This window comes from Lactuca virosa, chromosome 8 (assembly GCF_052849685.1).
Source record: "Lactuca virosa cultivar CGN04683 chromosome 8, Lactuca_virosa_CGN04683_v6, whole genome shotgun sequence".
Lineage (NCBI taxonomy): Eukaryota > Viridiplantae > Streptophyta > Magnoliopsida > Asterales > Asteraceae > Lactuca > Lactuca virosa.
Window position 1 is genome coordinate 53,223,048 of NC_136433.1, and position 23,982 is coordinate 53,247,029.

The 23,982-nt window shown below is 39.9% G+C and overlaps 1 protein-coding gene and 1 non-coding gene across 2 annotated transcripts; one reads left to right on the top strand and one right to left on the bottom strand.

Annotated features, from left to right (window-relative positions):
• Positions 1-9,256: 9,256 nt before the first annotated feature.
• On the bottom strand, positions 9,257-9,685 carry LOC145130347 (uncharacterized). Its single transcript, XM_079065163.1, has one exon. The coding sequence runs from the start codon at positions 9,683-9,685 to the stop codon at positions 9,257-9,259; it is 429 nt and encodes a 142-aa protein (XP_078921289.1).
• Positions 9,686-20,906: 11,221 nt separating this feature from the next.
• On the top strand, positions 20,907-21,014 carry LOC145135104 (small nucleolar RNA R71). Its single transcript, XR_013719582.1, has one exon. It is a non-coding gene; the product is annotated as a small nucleolar RNA R71 (small nucleolar RNA).
• Positions 21,015-23,982: the final 2,968 nt, after the last annotated feature.

A 23,982-nucleotide genomic window follows, 5' to 3' on the forward strand; every position in this document is an offset into this window, starting at 1 on the left:
TCCTATGAGTAGTATGTCAAACACATACAATACCAAAAAGCTAACTATACTCCCACAAGCCTTGACATATACACAAGATTCATCTTCGCTCCTCGAAAAGCCAAACTCTTGGACTTTCTCATCGAAACAAAGATTCCATATGCGAGGTTCTTGTTTCAATCTATAGATGGATTTCTCAAGCTTACACACTCTATGAGGGTACTCTGTGCTGACAAAACCCTCTGGCTGACTCATTTGCCATATTTCATAGTCATAAAATGCAGCAATAGCTAGCATAACCCTAATAGACTTAATCTTCGCTACTGGTGAAAAGGTCTCATCATAATCAACTCCTGAAGTTTGAGAAAAGCCCTTTGAGACCAATCGCGCCTTATAAGTGTGTACATTACCATCCATGTCGGTATTCTTCTTGAAGATCCATTTGCACCCGACGGTCTTGCGACCTGGTACATTGTCAACCAAGTTCCAAACTTGATTGTCATACATGGATTGTATCTCGCTCTCCATAGCCTCTTTCCATCTAGCAGCCTCAGGGCCTTCCATCGCTTCCGTGTAGCTGTTAGGTTCATCCAGACTTACCAGTGTGCTATCACTGATAAGTGTATCACCTTCCGCAGTAATATGGAAACCATAGTAATGCTCAGGTGCATTCCTAACTCTCGTGGAACGCCTCAGATGTACTGACTCGTCTGTCGGATCAACAGGAGTTTCCTCCTTAGGTTGATTTCTAGGGTTTGAGGTTCCTTCACCACTTGACTCTTGAATTTCTTCAAGGTCAATTTGCCTCCTAATGTTTCCTTGGCTTATAAACTCTCTCTCTCGAAAGACTCCTCTCCTTGCTACAAAGACCACATTATCACTGGGTCTGTAGAAGAGGTAACCAAAGGATTTCTGTGGGTATCCGATGAAAATACACCTCTCACTTCGAGGTTCGAGCTTATCGTGAGTCTCGCGTCTCACAAAAGCCTCGCAACCCCAAATCTTGATGTGATCTAGATTGGGAACTTTTCCAGTCCACATCTCGTGAGGTGTTTTGGCAACCTTTTTTGTAGGGACTAGATTAAGGATATGGGCGGCAGTCTCTAAGGCATACCCCCAAAATGATATTGGTAGCGAAGATCGACTCATCATGGCACGAAGCATATCCAACAAGGTTCGATTACGCCTCTCACCCACACCATTAAGCTGTGGTGTCCTGGGAGGTGTCAATTGTGAGACAATCCCACATTCCTTAAGATAGTCAAGGAACTATGTACTAAGATACTCACCACCTCGATCGGATCGAAGCATCTTAATGTTCCTGCCCAACTGATTCTCCACTTCCTATTTAAACTCCTTGAAATTTTCAAAGGTTTCTGACTTATGCTTGATTAAGTAGACATATCCATATCTACTATAATCATCAGTAAAAGTCACATAGAAGCGGTTAGCATCCCTTATGGCGGTTCTGAAGGGCCCACACACATCAGTGTGTATGAGATCCAACAAACCCTCACCCCTAGCACACGTACCAGCGAAGGGTGACTTTGTCATTTTCCCAAGCAAACAAGATTCACAACTATCATCTGACTTTAGGTCAAATGACTCCAAGACTCTATCCTTTTGGAGTTGGCCTATGCGTTTCTTGCTTACATGTCCAAGACAACAATGCCATAATGATGCTTTATCCAAGCTAGTGGAAGAATCGATACACAACACATTATTTCCTAGGTTATCTACAACCGCCATAGTTTCATACACACCATCACAAGGTAATGCTTTAAAATAAAGAACATTATTAAAGAAAGCATTAATACCACCACATTCATTATCAAACGAAAAGGTAAAACCTTGTTTGTACAAACCATGAAAGGAAATAATATTTCTCGCTATTTCAGACGAGTAACAACATTTATTCAAATCTAATGTTAACCCACTACTTAGCAACAAAGAATAAACTCCAATCTTGGTGACAGGTGTTACTTTCCTATTCCCCATGATCAAGTTTAACTTCCGATGCTCCACATTCTCACTTCTTCTTAGTCCCTGCAAATCAGAACATATGTGAATACCACAACCTATATCAAGGACCCAAGAATTAGAATAGGGTGAGTTATTAGAGAATATAGTGGAAATACCTGCATAGTTGGGTTTCACTTTCCCATCCTTAACATCTTGCAATTACTTTGGGCAGTTTCTCTTCCAGTGCGCCTTTTCATGGCAATAGAAGCATTCAGCCTCATTAGGGTTGGCAGAAGGAGTCACAGAACCTTTCTTGGTTCCACTTGAAGAGGAGCCATCAAGGGACTTTCCCTTGGTACCCTTCGAAAGGGCTCTTCCTCTTCTTCCCTTTACCTTTCCCGATAGCTAGAACATGGGCGTTGGTAGGAGTAGAAGTAGTAACAACCGATTTACCTTTAAGACCACTTTCGGCGGTCTTCAGAAGTCCTTGAAGTTTGCTGAATGTAACGTCATCCTTGTTCACGTGATATGTCATTTGGAATTGATCATAACACGAAGGTAAGGAGTGCAAAATGATGTCAATTGCCAACTCCTCAGGGAAGTTCACATTCAATTTCAGCAAACGCTCCATGAATCTTTGCATTTTCTGCATGTGGCCCGTGATGGGTTCACCATCCTTTATCCGGGTTGTTATCATGGAGGAGATGATTTCATACCGCTCTTGAAGAGCACTCTGATGGTAACTGTCCATCAAGTCCTGGTGCATTTCAAAAGGGTAAAATTCCTCATAGGACTTTTGGAGCTCGGCTGTCATCATGGCCAACATGATACATGCCACCTTAGTAGCATCTCTCTCATGTGCTCGGAATTCAGCGATCTCCTCTGGAGTAGCATACGACTCATCAAGTTCCTTAAGCTCCTTGTCCTAATACCGAGTGACCATACTGATGTTCTTGATCCAATCCATAAAGTTGGATCCATCGAAGATGACTCTCCCACAAAGGTTCATGAGAGAGAAGGAGCCAGTAGGGTTTGAGCCAGAAGCAGCATTGTTGGAAAACATCTGAAAAAGAAGAAGGACAAGTTTAGATTAGATATAAAGATAGTCCTTAATAAGACACCCAAATGTAATATTAAGGCTAGGACCCAACACAATATTTTATAACTTAGAAGAGGGATGCCGTAATCCAGGCTATAAAATATTTGAAGGTAGGTGAATGACGATTCACCAATTTCCACCATGAAAAACGAAAGAAGTTATTAGGTTTTAATTGGTTTAGAAACTCCTAGATTCTTTTGAGATTCATTGAACTTTTCAATGGCATGTTTCAATCTCGATTGTTCCCTTAAAGTTTTGTGACTGGGATGCCGAGGATCACAAAACAAGGTGTGAATTAACCATGCAAATTACTTGGTACTCTTAATGTTTATCACCTAAATGATGTGCTGGTTAACCACACACGCTCCACCGATCTATGATAAACCTTAAGCCACCCTTTGCCTACCTTGTTAAGTCCAGGTTAGTGTGCCGGTTAACCACACACGCTTCACCAACGACTTAAGCAAAGTGCAAAGTGTAATTTCATGGGTTAGCACCTTTTTTACATTTTCCTAAAGTAAATAAGATTGGGAATTTATAAAACATTTAGTCACTTTATAATCACCATACTTTTAATGAGGATTTAAAGTCATTGTCTTACCCGTTCGGCTAACGACCCTCCACCAGTGAAGGAAGCGGTGGGTGAGAGTGGACACCCATTAAGCTGCCATTTTATAGGCAACAACCTTATACCCCCCTTATAGACCGGCTTTGTGAATGAGGCCTACTAAAGGTAAAACGACTTGTTCTTATATATATATATATATATATATATATATATATATATATATATATATATATATATATTATTAACTTATAATATTATAAAGTATAAAGGTTGAATTTTAACTTTTAAAATTATAGGGGTTGGAACTAAAGTTTTTAAGATGACTTTACATGTTCCAAAACTTGAGAGCGAGTTTTGTAACTTTCAAAATTTTCAACTTTCATAACTTATGAGTTAATGGTTTATTAAAATGGGAGGCTTTTCATTTTATGTAACATATGTGTTCATTAATGGACTTTAAAAGAAAGACTTTTGGTAATCCATAACTTGAGGACAAATTATGGATTCCATTAAAACACATCAAGATCAAGAATTAAACTAACAAAATAATTCCTATGATCTACCAAACTCATAAGTTCATGAACATGCATATCAACAATTTCAAGAATCATAAACAACACATACAAAACTTGAAATTTTGATAATAGCCATTGTAAATGGATTAGCATAACCATTACACCATCTAAAACAAGTTTTATAAGACCAAAACAGTTTAGGGTAATGTTTCTAGTCCATTTCCAGCAGCAAAACTCGAAAATATGCATCCAGGGGCTCCTACTCGTCGAGTGCAATAACCTACTCGACGAGTAGGATGAATTATCACATGGACTCGTCGAGACCCCACATGGACTCGGTGAGTTCATGACGCAGAATGCAGAAAACTTGAGTTTTTTCAACAATTTGCATCAAGTATCAAGAAAACAAGCCTAGGCTTTGATACCACTGAAGGGTTTTGAGCATTCTAACACTCTTATGGTGTACATGCAACCCTAGACACCTTGGATCTATGTTTTCTCTAAGATACATGCAAATAATAATTTTCCAAGGTTTACTTCCTAACTACCATGTTATGGGGTACTTGAATCATAAAACACTAGTAGAATTACATACCTTTTAGTAGTGGTTGATTACTTGGAATTTGAGAGCCTAGCACAATTAATGTGGATGCCTCAAATGGAAGTCACAAATCACCACAAACTTTGGAAACCTTTAGAGAGAGTATGAACACTTGTAGAAATCGGCCACCTTTGCTCACACACACACACTAGTGCCATTTCAAGTGTCAAGGACTCCTTTATATAGTGTAGTGGATTAGGGTTACATTCATGTAAACCCTAATACCCATGACCTTTCATTTCCATGAGATCCATGGGTTAAAGCTCCATGGACTATCCATGGATTTTCCATGTAAGCCTAGCCCATTCTAAATAAGCAATAGCCCACACTGTATAAATACAAGAGTCCATATTTAATTAGTCACCTTTTTTATGACCAAATTAATTCTAAATTAATTCTAGATCAATACTAATTAAATAATATGATTTCATATTAATATATTAGAACTTATAATATATTAATAAATCATAACTTATACTATTCTCAAAAGATTATCCATATAAATTGTTCGGGTGAAGTGCAACCCAAATGGACCATGTCGGGTCGGGTCAAGTACATCTTAAATATAGTTATAGACTTAGACACCTTATCCAACAGTTAGTCCCAAATTAGTGTGCCGGTTAACCACAGACGCTCCACTAAAGACTTGGCAAGGTGCAAAGTGCAATTTCATGGAATAGCACAATTTTCACATTTTTCCTAAAGTAACTAAGATTGCGAATTTATAAAGGTTTAGTTACTTTATAATATCATTATACTTATTAATGAGGATAAATGTCATATCCTACCCGTTCGGCTAACGACCCTACACTAGTATAGGGTTGAATTCTAAACTTTTAAAATTCTAGGGTTTGGAATTAAAGTTTCATAAATGAGACTTTTCAAATTCCAAAACTTGAGGACAAGTTTTGAAACTCTTCAAAACCTCTTGATTTTTAGAATTTATGTTACATAAATGAGACTTTCCAAATTCCATAACTTGAGGCCAAGTTATGAAACTCTTCAAGAGCTTTGGAATTCCAAAACTTGATGGCAAGTTTTATAACTCTCCAAAGCCATTTAGATTAATTTTTTTTAAACTAATAAAATAATCATATAATTTACATTTACCAATTTGACCTAATACTATTCATATAGCAAGATAATTTCAAATTCTACAAATAATTAGTTTTTCACAAAATCAAGTAATTATCTTAAAATTTTGACAATCACCATGTTATTGGATGGGGATAATCATTACCATATCAGTAAAATCGAATTTTATGAGCCAAAGCAGTTTGTGGTAATGATCCTAATCTAAAACAGGCAAAAAACTCGAAAATTCTGCCAACAGATGATCCAACTCGTCGAGCCAAAAAATGGACTCGTCGAGTTCATCATCATATGATCCAACTCGTCGAGTTCAGCCTGGCAGAATCCAGAATTGCAATATTTTCAGCTTTGAAAATAACACAATTGCATCATATAACAGAAAACACCCTAGGCTCTGATACCACTGTTGGGTTTTATGTACTCTAACATCCCTATGGTGCACATACAACCCTAATTCTTTGGTTCTAAGTTTTCTCTAGTTACACATGCAATATTCATTTTCCAAAGCATGAAGCCTAACTAGCATGCAACTTTGATATATGAATAAAAAAACCAGTTAGATGATTACCTCTTGTTGTAGCTTGTAGAACTTGGCCTTATAAGAGCTTAGCACCTCAAGTGTGATGCCTCAATCAAGTCATAAACACCAAGAACAATTAGAGGAATATGAAAGAGGTTTAGGAGACACCAAAATCGGCTAGCATCTTCTTGGAATACTTGTGTGTCGATTTTGGAGCTAAGGTAACACATTTATAGTGTAGAATCTCAAGGGTCACTTGTAAACCCTAATTCATACACTTAGGATTTTAATCTAATAACACTTCATGGACTCTCATATGAATTTAGTCCATTACTAATTAATCATGGATCATTAGCCCAAATTATATGTATCACTGATTTATATAATCAGCTCTTGTTAATTTAATCAAACTCTTTTAATCACTAAACTAATTCCAAATTAATTCTTGATCAATACCAATTAAATAATATGATTTCTCAATTAATATATTATTCTTATAACATATTAATAAATCACAAATAACCTCTTTCTCAAATATCCATCCTATCAACTTGTACTGGTGAAGGCAACCCAAAATGGACTATGCTACTATCGGATCAAGTACATACCAATTATAGTTATGAGCTTAGACACCTAATCCAACAGATTGTTGGCCAATAAAACATGTATCAAATATTTTTTTTAGTTGTGTATTGGGCCCCATGATGTCCTCTCGTAGGCCCGTTGTGACAATGCCTCAGAATATCAGAAATTTCCTTTCCAAATACGCATCTTCGAAGGATTCCATCTGCGCAACTCCTAAAAAGATAGGGCTCTTCCGAGATTTAATATTTGATTTTTGAGAAAAGCTTATTCTTCTGTTGGTGAGTTAACCCTTGGGAAGGTAGCTTCTTGCCAAAAAGTTGGCGATATCTGCATACCAAGGCTCTTCTCCCACTACCACTATCAAGTACTCATCTGGAAAATCGTCTCCAATACCCCTGTTCTCCATATCTTCCCTTTCTGGGTTTTCCAATCTGGAAAGGTGGTCAGCAGATACATTCTCCATTCACTTCTTGTCCCGTATCTTGATGTCAATTTCTTGAAGTAGAAGCACCCATCGGATAAGTCTTGGTTTCGCATCCTGCTTGACAAACAAATATTTGATAGAAGAGTGGTCAGTAAAAACAGTTCTTTTGGACAAAATAAGATAGGGACGAAACATGTCAAATGCATAAACTACAGCCAATAGCTCTTTTTCTGTAGTGGTGTAGTTTTCTTGGGCCGGATTTAATGTTTTTCTTGCGTAATAAATGGGTTGAAAGTGCTTATCAACCCTTTGACCAAGTACTCCTCCCAAAGCAAAGTCACTGGCATCACACGTAATTTCAAAAAGTAAGTTCCAATTCGGGGCGATGATGATTGGGGCATTAGTCAATTTTTCTTTTTAATTTTCAAAAGCTTCTAAACACTCATTATAAAAATAAAATGTTGCATCTTTTAAGAGTAATTGAGTTAAAGGCCTTGTTATTTTTGAAACATCTTTGATAAAACGGCGTTAAAACCCTGTGTGCCCTAAAAAACTCCTAACGCCCTTCACATTTGTTGGTGGGGGTAACTTGGCAATAATGTCGATCTTTGCTCGATCCACCTCAATTCTTGATTTGGAAACTTTGTGGCCCAATACGATTCCCTCCTTCACCATGAAATGACATTTTTCCCAATTCAAGACCAAGTTGGTCTTTTCACACCTAACAAGCATCAAATCAAGGTTAGTAAGACAATCATCAAAAGAAGAACCAAAAACTGAAAAGTCATCCATAAAGACTTCCATAAACTTCTCCACCATGTCGTGGAATATGGCCATCATGCATCGTTGAAACGTGGTCGACGCATTGCATAACCCGAAAGGCATGCGACGATATGCAAAAGTTCCGCTTGGGCAAGTGAATGTTGTCTTCTCTTGATCTCTTGGGTCAATGGGAATCTAGAAGTACCTTGAAAATCCATATAGAAAATAATAATAACAATGACTAGATAATCGTTCAAGCATTTGATCAATAAAAGGTAGAGGGAAGGGGTCTTTGTAAGTGGAATCGTTTAGCTTGCGATAATCGATGCACACTCGCCAACTGATTACCGTTCTTGTAGGTATGAGCTTGTTCTTCTCGTTCGTCACGGCCGCCATGCCTCCTTTCTGTGGCACCACTTGTACCGGACTCACCCACTGGCTATCGGAAATGGAGTAGATGATTCCGTCATCTAAGAGCTTTACGACCTCCTTCTTGACTACCTCTTGCATATTTGGGTTTAATCTTCTCTGATGTTGTACTACCAGTTTAGATCCTTCTTCTAGATTGATCTTGTGCGAGCAATATGAAGTACTAATGCCCTTGATGTTGGTGATCTTCCAAGAAATGGTGTTCTTTCGTTTGTTTAAAACATTCACGAGACTTTCCTTTTCGGTTGGTGCAAGATCAGAAGCAATGATAACTAGCTTTTGCTCATCCTCTTCTAGAAAAACGTACTCTAAGTGTTCCGATAAGGTTTTAAGTTCTAACTTTGTCTTCTGATCATTGACCACGACGTGGACATCCACCAAACACGTCGTGGCGTCGTTAATTGCTTCGTCAGGTCGCGAGTTTTGATCTGAACACGATGTGTTTATCTTCTCACCACGGCGTGTTTGTTCTTCAGAGTGCCTTGTAATTTCTTCAAATTCACTTTCTTCAAGCAACTTCTCCAACTCTTATAGGTCATTTTCAGCATCAAAATCCCCCTCTGATAAGAACGTGAATCCTCTGGAATTATCTTCTATCCAACTCGCCAATTCGTTTTCCAACAACTCATCAAACATGTCCACCGAGAAAACCATATCGTCACTAAACCTTGAATGCTTCATTTCTCGATCTACTCCAAAGGTGATGACATCTTCACCTACCTAGAGAGTAAGTTTAGACTTTCTCACGTCGACTAGAGCTCGAGCGGTGCTTAGAAAAGGTCTTCCAAGGATTATTGAGACTTGATGATCTTCTGCCACGTCTATCACAATAAAATCTTCATGAAAAACAAATTTGTCAACTTTAACCAAAAGATCCTCACATATCCCTCTTGGAAACATCACTGTCTTTTTTTCTAGATGAATAGCCATGCGGATGGGCCATGGTTCCGGAAGGTTCAACTTCTTGAAAAATGAATAGGGCATAAGATTGACACTAGCTCCCGAATCGGCCAATGCATAACTTGTATCCAACTTCCCGGATTGACATGGAAAAGTTAGACTTCCCGGGTCTCCCATCTTATTTGGTAGTTTGTTCAACATTGTGGCTGAGAAATTATCGTTTAGTATCACTTTAGATGCCTCCTCCATTTTCTATCTATTGGTGAGAAGATCTTTTAAGAACTTTGCATACTTTGGCATTTGAGCTACCGCCTCAATGAACGGAATGTTGATTTGGAGGTCCTTGATATGCTCTATGAACTTCTTATAGTCTTCAGCTTGTTTATCTTGTTTAGCTTGGCTCGGGAATGGCAATGGATGCTGAAACGACTTTACTGGAGGGTTCGTATTTTCTTCCTTTGACAGCCACGCCGTGGTCTTCATCTCACCACGCTGTGTTTGATCGTCAGAATGCTTTTCTCGGTTTTCTTCTTCTACTTCCTGCACATCTTTTGGACTTTCATTTGGAATTGGGGTCAAAGGAGTGACAATTTTTCCACTCCTTGTTTTCACTACATTTATATGCGCCCTTCTCGTATTTTTCTCGGTGGTACTTGGAAGTCCGCTCGGTGACCGTTCATTAAACTGTTTAGCAAGTTGCCCGAGTTGCTTCTCCATGTTGAGGATTGAAGCTTGTTGATTCCTCATTAGAGCTTGCTGATCTCTCATCAAAGCTTGTTGATCTCTCATTGCTGCATCAGTTTCATCATGTCTCTTTTCTGGCGCGACTGTAAAATGGGTGAGCATTGCTTCTAAATCCGTCTTCTTTTCGGGTACCGGTTCTTCTTTTTGATAAAACCCTCTTGCCTTTTGCTTGAACATATCCTCCTTGACCTTCTTGTACTCATCATAGGGTATCCATTCTTTTTTGGGTTTCTGTCACACCCCCGAACCGTCGGAACAGACGACGGAAATGTCCGGGGGCGGGTGCCGTCATGCGTAGTATCACAACAGTTGTATCATAGTAAGTGTAGTAAACACAACCATTACATTATAATATGAATATTTACATTGTTTGAAAACATAGTATGTTCGCATCAGTATATAACAAAATTAAAAGACGTGACTCCAAAATGCTCCGTCTTCTCCAAAACTTGGCAAGAGTACATGTCTATTGTTGCCCTGAGAATACAAGCAGTTATAAAATATCAGCATAAAGCTGGTGAGTTCATAAGCGTTTAGTTCTGGTGAAAGAAATGTTTCTTTGATCCTTTGAAAAGTGTTTCCCAAGAAAATCCTATATTTTCTTATGAAAGATGCTTGATTATCCGTTAGTTGTATGTTAAACAGCCTGTTTATGTAAGGTTGAGTTATCCCAGGAAAATCCTATATTTTCCTTAAAAGTTGATAGTTGGTTATCTGTTCTTATCTGAGGTGTACAAGTATCTACCATACTTGTATCGTTAGGTATAGTTTCCTTGAAAAACCCTGTTTGTTCCCTGTGAGGTGTATTAGCCTTATTACATAAATAAAACAAATAAATATATGGTGAACTAAATCCTAAGGGTATTATTAATACCCTTTAGTAATCAAATCGGTTATTACTTTGAGGTTAGTTCACTTGTTTCATTATTACAAAAGTAAATTTTGTTATCTAGGTTGCGAGTGTCATAACCGTACTTAGACTTGATATGGCACGTAACGGGGCCAGTATCTTTTATGACTTTGTCACCCGTAGACCTGACGGTCCAACTGTAGCTAGCAGCGAGGTGCAGGATAGTCAGTCCCGTATAGATCTATGCACAATAGCCACGCTCTCCCTACAAGAGATTCTGGTTACAAGTGCTAGTCCTACACTCTCGAATCCGGTGGGAGTGTTACCAAGGACGTGTCTCCAACTTTAGACTAACAATTTGCATGTAATAATACCGAAAATCCTGTTTATGTTTTGTATGAATTCTTTATAACATATCACATTTTATGACAAGATTCACAAGTTCCTTGCTTTAGTTTTGAAAACTGTTTCTACGAGTTGATTTCTTAATCGTTTGGTAAAACTGTTTTCTGTGTTAAAAGCATACTGAACATATAATTATTTTAAACAAAATAATATACTTTGAGCACAAGTTTCCTTGTACTTTTGCTTGTATTCCCCCCCTGAAAACATGAAAAACTCGGAAAAAGCGTAGGGGTATGAACTCACTGTTTGACGTGGGATTCGAGTGTAAGTTGCTAGTAATTGCTGAGTGTCAAATAAAGCCTCGGGCACAAACGGATCCTATTTAGCATGTAAAAGTACATATATGCATTAGGTGAGGGCTTAACACTATTTTTTATGGAAGGAAATCATCCTAGGGACCAGGAAACACTTAAAACTAAGTGTTAGAATCACATATGATTTGAAAATAGGGAGTTTGTGGTCGTAAAAGGAGTGTACGGTCAAGGGTTTGCGGCCCAATAGGGTTTACGGCCCATATGTTTACGGCCCAAGTGTTTACGGTCCATGGGTTTACGGCCCATGGGTTTACGGCCGTAAACACTTAGCGAAGAGTGCGATTTTTGGTGTTTCAAGGTCCTTTCTAGCCTTCTGGAAGTGTTCTAAGCCTCGTGCCCAGCTCAAGGAAGAGTTTAATGGTCAATAATCGACCAAAAATAGAGTTTACGGCCATTGAAGGGTGTTCCGCCGTAAACACTCAGTTCATGCGTTTCAGGTCGATTTTTAGGCGAAAATCGATGGTTTCTAGTAGATAACAAGTACAGATGATAGTTACTTACTGTTAAGAAGCTTGGAATGAGGTTTTTAGCCACCAAGAACTAGTGTGTGTTCTTGGTGTTCTTGGTGAGAGAGAAAATCTAGAAAAGATGAGATTTAGGAGATGAGACATGGATTCATCACTAGAATAAGGATAGAAACACAATCAAAGTGAAGAATTACTTACATTCTTGAGGATTCCTTGAGCAAATTCGAAGTTTGTAGAGAGAGAGTAGAGAGAGAAAGCTTCTGGAGTGTGTAAAGTGAGAAATGAAGGCCACTCATCCCTTATATAGGGGTGAGTTTACAGCCAAGGGGTGGGGTGGAGGGTTTACGGCCGTGAACAGGGTTTACGGTCGTAAACAGGGTTTACGGTCGTAAACAGGGTTTACGGTCGTAAACTGCGTTTGCGGCCGTAAACTCCTCTCGAAGGGTTGTTTGGCCCGGATGTTATGCTTTAACTTAGAAAACCTCGTTTTTGAATCCAAAACTCGATTGAACTGAACTTAGAATATTCCGTTAGTCCAAAAATAATACCAACGTGAACGAAAATAAATCCGAATTGATTTATTTAAAACGTAAAGTCCTTCCCAACTAGGAAATTTGACGGAATTAAATAAAACCTAAGTTTTATTAACGGAAACTGGGTAAGAATAACGGAAAAAGTTTCGGGTTGTCACATCATTCCCCCATTAGAGGGAATTTCGTCCCGAAATTCGAACATAAAATACAAATCATGGATTAGAAAAGAGATGCGGATACTTCTTTTTCATCTGATCTTCACGCTCCCAAGTGAATTCAGGTCCCCGCTTGGCATTCCAGCGAACCTTCACTATCGGGATGCGACTTTGTTTCGTTCGTTTGATCTCTCTATCCATGATTTCGACTGGTTCTTCCACAAAGTTCAGGTTCTCGTTGATCTCAATCTCGTCGAGAGGAATCGTAAGGGTTTCGTCAGATACGCATTTCTTAAGATTCGAAACGTGGAATACAGGATGAATGTTGCTGAGTTCTTGTGGTAAACGAAGTTTGTAGGCTACGGGACCGATCCTACCGAGGATCTCGAAGGGTCCTATGTATCTTAGATTTAGCTTTCCACGCTTTCCGAAGCGTATCATGCCTTTCCAGGGCGAGACCTTCAACAGAACACGGTCTCCAACCTGGAACTCCAAGGGTTTTCGTCGTTTATCGGCGTAGCTCTTTTGTCTATCTCGTGAGGCCTTAAGTCGTTCCCGGATTTGTACGATCTTTTCGGTGGTTTTGCTGATGATTTTTGGGCCAGTGAGAGTGCTGTCAGGGACTTGCCCCTTGGCTAGCTGCATGTCGCCCACCTCAGCCCAGCACAGAGGGGATCTGCACTTGCGACCATAGAGGGCTTCGAAATGCGCAGCCTTGATGCTGGTATGGTAACTCGACCAAGGGAAAATGGGTGTCCCACATGTCTTCCAAGGTCTGGATGGTTCTCTCACCCTGCCCATCTGTCTGAGGATGGTAAGTTGTGCTCATATCCAGCTTAGTTCCAAGAGATTTCTGCAGTGACTGCCAAAACCTCGAAGTGAACCTGCTATCTCGATCGGAGATAATGGACACAGGCACACCATGCAGTCGAACTATCTCTCGGATGTAGATTCGCGTGAGTCTCTCCATTTTGAAGTTTTCCTTGATCGGCAGGAAGTGGGCCGATTTAGTCAGTCGGTCGACAATTACCCAGATGGCGTCGTGCCTACTCGGAGACTTGGGTAATTTGGTGATAAAATTCATAGTAATTCTCTCCCACTTCCACTCAGGTATCTCCAGCTGGTGGAGTAGACCTGAGGGCTTCTGACATTCGACCTTCACCTTGGCGCAAGTCAGGCACTTGCCCACGAAGGTAGCGATCTCTGCTTTCATGTTCGGCCACCAATACAGTTTCTTGAGATCGAGGTACATCTTGTCCGAACCTGGATGAATGGAGTATCTGGTCTTGTAAGCTTCGTTCATTACAACCTCTCTGTAACCACCGAACTTTGGGGTCCAGATCCGATCCATGAGATAGTAGACTCCATCTCCCTTGATCTCTAAGTTCTTTTCCATTCCTCTCAAGGCTTCACCCGGCATGTTCTCTGGTTTTAAGGCTTCCAGTTGAGCCTCCTTGATTTTTGCGGATAAATGGGAATGGATAGTCATGGTCAGTGCCTTCACTCTACGACCTGAGTACTCCTTCCGGCTGAGGGCATCTGCCACCACATTGGCCTTGTCGGGATGGTAGCAGATTTCGCACTCGTAATCGCTGAGTAGCTCAACCCATCGCCGTTGTCTCATGTTCAGCTCCTTCTGGTCGAAGATATGCTGCAGATTTTTATGATCAGTGAAGATAGTGCACTTGGTTCCGTAGAGATAATGTCTCCATATCTTCAATGCGAAGACCACTACTCCCAATTCCAGGTCGTGCATTGTGTAGTTGACTTCGTGTGCTTTCAACTGTCTTGAGGCATAAGCAATGACTTTTCCCCGTTGCATGAGCACACAGCCTAGGCCCTGATTGGATGCATCACAGTAGACAACGAAGTCCTCCGTCCCTTCGGGCAGAGACAAGATAGGTGCGCTGCATAGGGCCCGCTTCAACGTTTGGAACGCAGTGTCTTGCTTTTCACTCCAACAGAAAGGTACACCTTTCTGAGTCAGAGTGGTTAGGGGTTTGGCAATTCTGGAAAAATTCGGGATAAATCTGTGATAATAGCCAGCGAGACCCAAGAATTGACGGATTTCTATGGGCGTCTTCGGTGCTGACCAGTTCTTTATCGCTTTGATTTTGGAGGGGTCCACGTGTATGCCTTCCTCACTTACCACGTAACCTAGGAAGGTTACTTTTCGAATCCAGAATTCGCACTTGGAGAATTTCGCGTACAACTTCTCTGTCCTTAGGGTTTCCAGCACGATCTCAAGTGCTGTCGATGATCTTCCTCACTTCTGGAGTAGACAAGTATATCGTTGATGAACATGATTAGGAACTTGTCCAGGAAAGAACGGCACACCCGATTCATCAGGTCCATGAATACTGCCAGTGCGTTGGTTAGACCAAAGGGCATTACTACAAATCCGTAGTGTCCATAACGAGTTCGGAATGCTGTCTTGGGCACATCATTCTCGTGAACTCGCAACTGATGGTACCCTGATCTTAGGTCTATTTTGGAGAAGTAACTAGCTCCCTGAAGTTGATCGAAGAGGTCGTCGATTCGAGGAAGAGGGTAACGGTTTTTGACAGTGAGCTTGTTCAGTTCGCGATAGTCAATGCACATCCGAAAGGATCCATCCTTCTTTTTCACAAATAAGATCGGGGTTCCCCAGGGTGAGGAACTCGGTCTGATGAATCCTTTGCTGAGCAGCTCATTGAGCTGACTGGATAACTCCTGCATTTCTACTGGCGCTAATCGGTATGGGGATTTAGCTACGGGGGTAGCTCCGGGGACTAAGTCGATGCGAAACTCGACTTGGTGCTCGGGAGGGATTCCCGAGAGATCTTCGGTAAAAACATCGGGAAAGTTGCAGAATTCGGGGATGCTCTCGAGGTCTTTAACTTCCTGCATCTCGTTAATGACATGGGCTAGGAATGCATGACACTCCTTTCGCAGAAGTTTCTGGACTTTGATGCACGAAATGATACGGAGGCTTGAACTGAGTTTATCGCAGTAAATCATGAGAGTTTCACCAGAGGAAAGATTGAGACGGATAGATTTTTTGTAACAAAGGATATCAGCACGATTGGGGCTCAACCAATCCATGCCGATAATGACATCGAAGCTTTTTATGGAAACTGGCATAATGTCGATAGGAAAAGAATGGTCGTTCAAGGTAAGGGTACAACCTACGTATATATCATTAATGCTCTCTTTCTCACCGTTAGCCATCTCGACGGTAAAAGTTTCAGTTAGAGGTTGAGGTTTATGTTTGAGTATATGTTTGAATGCATGACTAATGAAACTTCTCTCCGCACCAGAATCGAAAAGAATGCATGCATAAGAGTTGTCGAGGAGGAACGTACCCGAAACAACGGTGGGATCAGCGACTGCCTCTTCTTGCCCCATCGCTAGCACTCTCCCTGTGCTACCTGTTGTTGTTGCCTTGGGGCAGTTTTTCTTGTAGTGCCTGACCTCTCCACAACCATAACAGGCTTGACCGACGCCTGCTCCAGATGCCTGATTGGTTGGTTGGACTGGTGTCTTGAAAACTCGAGCTGTGTGCCCCTTTTTGCCACAGCTGGTGCATGACATATCTCGGCATGGGCCGGGATTATGATGATAGTTACACTTGTCGCACCGAGGAAGGGTACCAGCATATTTACTGGTAGGCGCTTGAGTGGCAGGAGCAGCGGCAAGAGTAGTAGCAGCGTGGACTGCCACCGTTTGCTGTTTCTTTGAGGGCTCCTGCAAAGATTGTCCCTTTCGCTGCTTCCAGAACTTTCTTTTCTCACCGCTCCCTTTTGCTGGCTCAGGAGCGGCTGTTACATCATCAAGATCAACTCCGTGATCTATGAGAGTCTGCGCCAGACACTTAGCGCTGTCAAAGGTGTTTGGCCTAGCAGCCAAGACATTTCCTTTGGTGGGTTGTGTCAGTCCCCAAATGTATCTCTCAATCTTTTTGCTTTCCGGGGTGACCATTCCCGGGAAAAGAAGTGCTAGGTCTTCGAACCTAGAAGTGTAGGCCGTAATGTCGGAACTTTTCATCTTCAAGTTCCATAGCTCGTGCTCCAGTTTCTGCATCTCGCCCCGTGGGCAGTACTCAGCTAACATGAGTTCCTTTAAACTTTCCCAACCCATAGCATTCTCCACTGGCAGGGTTAGGTATTTGACTCGACCATTCCTCCAGGTCAGTGCTCTGTTCGCGAAAGTGCAAGTGGCGAATTTTACTTTGTTGACTTCAGAACAGGAACAGATTTCGAAATTGGACTCGATCTTCTCGAACCATTGGGTCAGGGCAATAACCCCTCCTTTGTCATCGAAAGATGTGGGTTTTGCGTTCATGAAGTCCTTATAAGAGCACTCCTTCTGGTGTCCCTGACCACCTTCATCATTTTGGGGATGAGTACCACCTCCCTGCCCGCCAGATCCGCCAGGATTAATCTGTGACATCGCGGAAGCCACAGCAGCATTAACAGCTGCCTGGAACATAACGAGATCGAACTGAGGGGGTGGTGGTGGTGGTGGAGTGTCGTCATTTCTTCTGATGGGTCTTTTTCTAGGAGGCATCTTGTTCTAGAAACAACCAGGAAGAAGAGGATGGTAAGTCCTCAAGATATATGAAACAAAATATATCCCATCCTGATAATAAAGTGTTCTACCAAGCGATAAGCAAAGAAAGGTTACCAATGCAAGTAAGTTATCGCTAAGAAACGAATAGGTAGCAACACTAGGAATGAATTTCTACAATGTATTCCGCTCTGGCTAAAATACTCCTACAGTATTTTAATTTGTATGTTTTGTTCTTTTGATACCTTGTTGTATGGATACTAGGTAAATTTTAGGCCTGTTGTAACATCAAAGTCACTCCCAAGCACATGTTGGTCATGTCTCGAATAAATATAGTTGATCAGGCTATATTGACCCTAGACATGATTACATAACTGCCCAGGTTTAACCGCAGTGTTCAACATCCAAAATACTTTTGTTTTGTTCTACTAATGATATCGTTTCTGGTGTGCAGGTATACTTGTATACTTTTTGCAAAAATACTTTTATTTTAAAAGTATACTTTTAGTTCAGAGCACTTCGGCCCCTTAGTGTTTATAGTTGTATACCATGTAAGGTTCGGTATACTTAGTTCACTATAAACAATAGCTCTACTACCAATTTGTCACACCCCCGAACCGTCGGAACGGACGGCAGAAACGTCCGGGGGCGGGTGACGTCATCTGTAGTATCACAACAGTTGTATCATAGTAAGCGTAGTAAACACAACCATTACATTATAATATGAATATTTACATTGTTTGAAAACATAGTTTGTTCGCATCAGTATATAACAAAATTAAAAGACGTGACTCCAAAATGCTCCGTCTTCTCCAAAACTTGGCAAGAATACATGTCTATTGTTACCCTGAGAATACAAGCAGTTTTAAAATATCAGCATAAAGCTGGTGAGTTCATAAGCGTTTAGTTCTGGTGAAAGAAATGTTTCTTTGATCCTTTGAAAAGTGTTTCCCAAGAAAATCCTATATTTTCTTATGAAAGATGTTTGATTATCCGTTAGTTGTATATTAAACAGCTTGTTTATGTAAGGTTGAGTTATCCCAGGAAAATCCTATATTTTCCTTAAAAGTTGATAGTTGGTTATCTGTTCTTGTCTGAGGTGTACAAGTATCTACCATACTTGTATCGTTAGGTATAGTTTCCTTGAAAAACCCTGTTTGTTCCCTGTGAGGTGTATTAGCCTTATTACATAAATAAAACTAATAAATATGTGGTGAACTAAATCCTAAGGGTATTATTAATACCCTTTAGTAATCAAATCGGTTATTACTTTGAGGTTAGTTCACTTGTTTCATTATTACAAAAGTAAATTTTGTTATCTAGGTTGTGAGTGTCATAACCGTACTTAGACTTGATATGGCACGTAACGGGGCCAGTATCTTTTATAACTTTGTCACCCGTAGACCTGACGGTCCAACTGTAGCTAGCAGCGAGGTGCGGGATAGTCAGTCCCGTATAGATCTATACACAATAGTCACACTCTCCTTACAAGAGATTCTGGTTACAAGTGCTAGTCCTACACTCTCGAATCCGGTGGGAGTGTTACCAAGGACGTGTCTCCAACTTTAGACTAACAATTTGCATGTAATAATACCGAAAATCCTGTTTATGTTTTGTATGAATTCTTTATAAAATATCACATTTTATGACAAGATTCACAAGTTCCTTGCTTTAGTGTTGAAAACTGTTTCTACGAGTTGATTTCTTAATCGTTTGGTAAAACTGTTTTCAGTGTTAAAAGCATACTGAACATATAATTATTTTAAACAAAATAATATACTTTGAGCACAAGTTTCCTTGTACTTTTGCTTGTATTCCCCCCTTGAAAACATGAAAAACTCGGAAAAAGCGTAGGGGTATGAACTCACTGTTTGACGTGGGATTCGAGTGTAAGTTGCTAGGAATTGCTGAGTGTCAAATAAAGCCTCGGGCACAAACGGATCCTATTTAGCATGTAAAAGTACATATATGCATTAGGTGAGGGCTTAACACTGTTTGTTATGGAAGGGAATCATCCTAGGGACCAGGAAACACCTAAAACTAAGTGTTAGAATCACATATGATTTGAAAATGGGGAGTTTGTGGTCGTAAAAGGAGTGTACGGTCAAGGGTTTGTGGCCCATATGTTTACGGCCCAAGTGTTTACGGTCCATGGGTTTACGGCCCATGGGTTTACGGTCGTAAACACTTGGCGAAAAGTGCGATTTTCGGTGTTTCAAGGTCCTTTCTAGCCTTCTGGAAGTGTTCTAAGCCTCGTGCCCAGCTCAAGGAAGAGTTTAATGGTCAATAATCGACCAAAAATAGAGTTTACGGCCATTGAAGGGTGTTCGGCCGTAAACACTCAGTTCATGCGTTTCAGGTCGATTTTTAGGCGAAAATCGATGGTTTCTAGTAAATAACAAGTACAGATGATAGTTACTTACTGTTAAGAAGCTTGGAATGAGGTTTTTAGCCACCGAGAACTAGTGTGTGCTCTTGGTGTTCTTGGTGAGAGAGAAAATCTAGAAAATATGAGATTTAGGAGATGAGACATGGATTCATCACTAGAATAAGGATAAAAACACAATCAAAGTGAAGAATTACTTACATTCTTGAGGATTCCTTGAGCAAATTCGAAGTTTGTAGAGAGAGAGAGAGAGAGTAGAGAGAGAAAGCTTCTGGAGTGTGTAAAGTGAGAAATGAAGGCCACTCATCCCTTATATAGGGGTGAGTTTACGGCCAAGGGGTGGGGTGGAGGGTTTACGGTCGTGAACAGGGTTTACGGTCGTAAACTGAGTTTGCGGCCGTAAACTCCTCTCGAAGGGTTGTTTGGCCCGGATGTTATGCTTTGACTTAGAAAACCTCGTTTTTGAATCCAAAACTCGATTGAACTGAACTTAGAATATTCCGTTAGTCCAAAAATAATACCAACGTGAACGGAAATAAATCCGAATTGATTTATTTAAAACGTAAAGTCCTTCCCAACTAGGAAATTTGACGGAATTAAATAAAACCCAAGTTTTATTAACGGAAACTGGGTAAGAATAACGGAAAAAGTTTCGGGTTGTCACAGTTTCCTCCAATCTTCATCATAACGATCCTCGCTTGAAAAACATACAAGAGCCTTCCAGTTTCCATTCTCATCAATGTCGCAATCCTTTGTTAGATGTGGACCGCTACAGTTATCACACCCCACTCGAATGGAATAGATGGATTGGTCCATCTTTTTCATCATACGATCCATGTTATCCAACTTGGCCTTTACTACTGCCATATCATCATAAGCGGCGTCACCGTCCCTTGAGTCATGTCATTTCGAGGATTATGATATTCTCTTGAGTGCTTAGAGTATTCTTCAATCAACCCCTTTATTATAGTTGTTGCTTTCTTCGTGAGTGGTCCTTGGGAATCAAGGAGCTGCTTGGTTGTTACATTTACCCCATCATAGAAAATGGAGACCTCCTGTTGAACATTGATATCATTCTGGGGGGCAATTTCTCAGTAAGCCCTTGTATCTCTCACATGCCACATAAAGTAATTCGCCTCCTAGTTGTTCAAAATTAGAAATTTCTTTCTTTAACTTTAATACTTTCTATGGTGGGCAAAATTGTTGTATGAACTCTTCACGCGTCTTTAGCCATGTTGTTCTTGATCCTAGAGGGAGTGCCTTCAACCTATCATTCGCGGCTCCCTTGAATCTAACTGATAGCATCCTTAGTAGCATAGTCTCGTGTGGCACATTTGGAATGTTGAAGTAGTCTACGATATCATTGACCTCGTCAATGTGCTTGTAGGCATCCTCATGATCCTTCCCGTAGAATGGGATGTCATTCAGTTGGGCGAGTATATGACCCTTCAGCTCGAAGTTCGCTATTTCTGGAATCGCGGGTTGCACTGAGACAGGACCGGAGGGTTTCCACTGAGACCGGAGGGTTTCCACTGAGACAGGACCGGAGGGTCCAAACCGAGCTGTGAGACCGGAGGGTCCTCACTGAGACACATGACCGGAGGGTCCACATCGAGACGCATGAGACTGGAGGGTTCATACCGAGTTATAGCGATGAGAGGCTTATTATTTGTGTATGTGGTATTTTGGGGAACTCACTAAGCTTTGTGCTTACCGTGTTATGTGTGATGTGTTTCAGGTGCTTCTCAGGACCGCGGGAAGGCGACGGCATGATTGTACACACCTGTTCGAGATTATGTTGAGGATTCTGGGATTTGACTTTCGTTTGTGGATTTATGATGACATTGAGACACTTGTGGTTTTTTTTATGAAATATAATATATGAGTTATGTGTTTTAAAAATGAAAAATTTTGTTTGAAAATTTACGGTATTACACACACACACATACATATATATATATATATATATATATATATATATATATATATATATATATATATATATATATATATATATATATATATATATATATATATATATATATATATATATATATATATATATAAATGAGACATTTTTCCTATCACCTCATGCATTTGAAACCCCCACACATTTTCACATTCAAAGTAATTAATCACACATCATGAAAGGTTTTATAACTTATATAATATGTTTAATAAGCAATTAATGGGTAGTTTACTATAAAAATGTCATTCTCTTTTAGTAGACACACAAATACAAATCACATACGAAATTCACAAAGAAAACAAGTTTAAAGGTTTTGTGTTGGTTTGAGGGCTTTGGACCATTTTTCGAGCCATGTTATTATGTTAAAGTTTTTAATTTGTAAGTTTGTTATACACTAATTCTTAATATTGTAGCAAAAGACTGGTCTAGAATCATGTCTTTATGTGAGACATCATGAATCGTGTACCATTTGCTTTGGGTACAGGATCGATTGCATGTGCTATAATATTTGTCATTTCTAAATTTTTCCAAATGTCCAGAGGCATTAAGAAGGGAAAAGGTCTAGAATTGGATATGACTAAAATGATTAAGAAATTGTCGAGGACAATCTGAGGTTTACCAAAGATTGGTTGCTCAGGGACAGTTGGAAGTATAGTGCTAATTTTGGAAGGACCATATTGACATATTCTGAAAAGAGGCATCTCTTATTCATAAGTGATAGTCAAAATGAGAATATGGAGTTGTCTCCATAGGTGGAAGTTATCTGTGTAAGATTAGAAAACTTAATGCAAGAAGCATGTCCAAAGCAATGTACTTTGAATATGAGACTTAATTTCCATGGAGTTGATCTCCATTGGAATACCTTATAATGACTGTTGACAAGTCTTTGTGACTTTATACATATTCATTACAGGAGGGTCAGTGCATATAAGTTTAAAATCTAAACAGATTTCGATAAATGATAGGAATTTGAAATTCTCACATTTTTCGATAAGGATTTGGGAGTGTGAAATTAGAATCATTGAAATTATGTTCAATTGGTTTATTTCACAAAGTAAGGATCATAGACAAACATAGAGTGCATACTTGGTGTATGGTAAAGCTATTGTTTAAGAAAAACATAGTGTACATGCTTGGAGCATGGGACAACTAGTGTTTTTAATTCAAGTATAAAGTTGATAAAACCGAAACAATGAATAATGAGTAATCAGTATGGTGATAAATTAAAGTGTTTATTTATATTCATAGGGTTTGATACCATATTTGATTCATTTATTCTTGTGTTTCACTTTGTATGTTTTGACTTCCAGAATAACTAAGTCGCTCTTCCTGAATGATTAAGTTATTCAAACCATCCACAGTCGGTCATATGTTGGAAGTAGATATGAATCAAGACTATCATGGGTTGGTTTGTAGAGGTCCAAGTTGGTGGACAAAGTGGTGCTACAACACTCATGAGTGCTCATAAGTTCTGAGTATTGGATTCAACCCGCGCTCATTTGAATCACTTCATGGATTTTATCACGAGTGATCATGAGACGATAATATCTTATATTCTTCAAACCTAGAGATATGAGTTGTTACTATGAGTTGGTTATACATTGATTGCATGAAAACGCATTTGGTAACTCGATGTTATAAAACGTGCCTTTGTGTATGATTCAACAAGTAGTAGAACAAGCCATATGAGTCGAAGTTTATCCATTCCTTTTACCTTCGGGATAAAAGCGATATCTGTGGGCCCCTCGATGATTTAGCGATGACACATGTGAGTGCTTGGCCAAGCCAGGGCTGATTTGATTTGTTCAATCAGTCAGTCATCATAAATCGAAAATCGGGAAACAACAAATGGACAGAGAGAATGAATATAATCCATGTCTCAGTCCATATGATATCTAGAATGGAGGAATATATGATCCCTTATCTAATGGACAAGTCATTGACAAGGTCAGAGTTCGACAGCGGCTTTAAGAGCTACGATTGCCAGTTAGGTTTTGAAGTCATACTCAATAATAGTTTTAGACTTATCCAAGTGGGAGACTGTTGGATTAATGTCTAAGTCCATAACTATATTTGGTATGTACTTGACCCGACCCGGCATGGTCCATTTGGGTTGCACTTCACCGGCACAATTTATATGGATAGTCTTTTGAGAATAGTATATTTATGATTTAT

What these genes read in the sequence shown, in the direction of transcription:
- LOC145130347 (XM_079065163.1), bottom strand. Translation starts at nt 9,685, where the DNA reads ATGGAGGAGGCATCTAAAGTGATACTAAACGATAATTTCTCAGCCACA.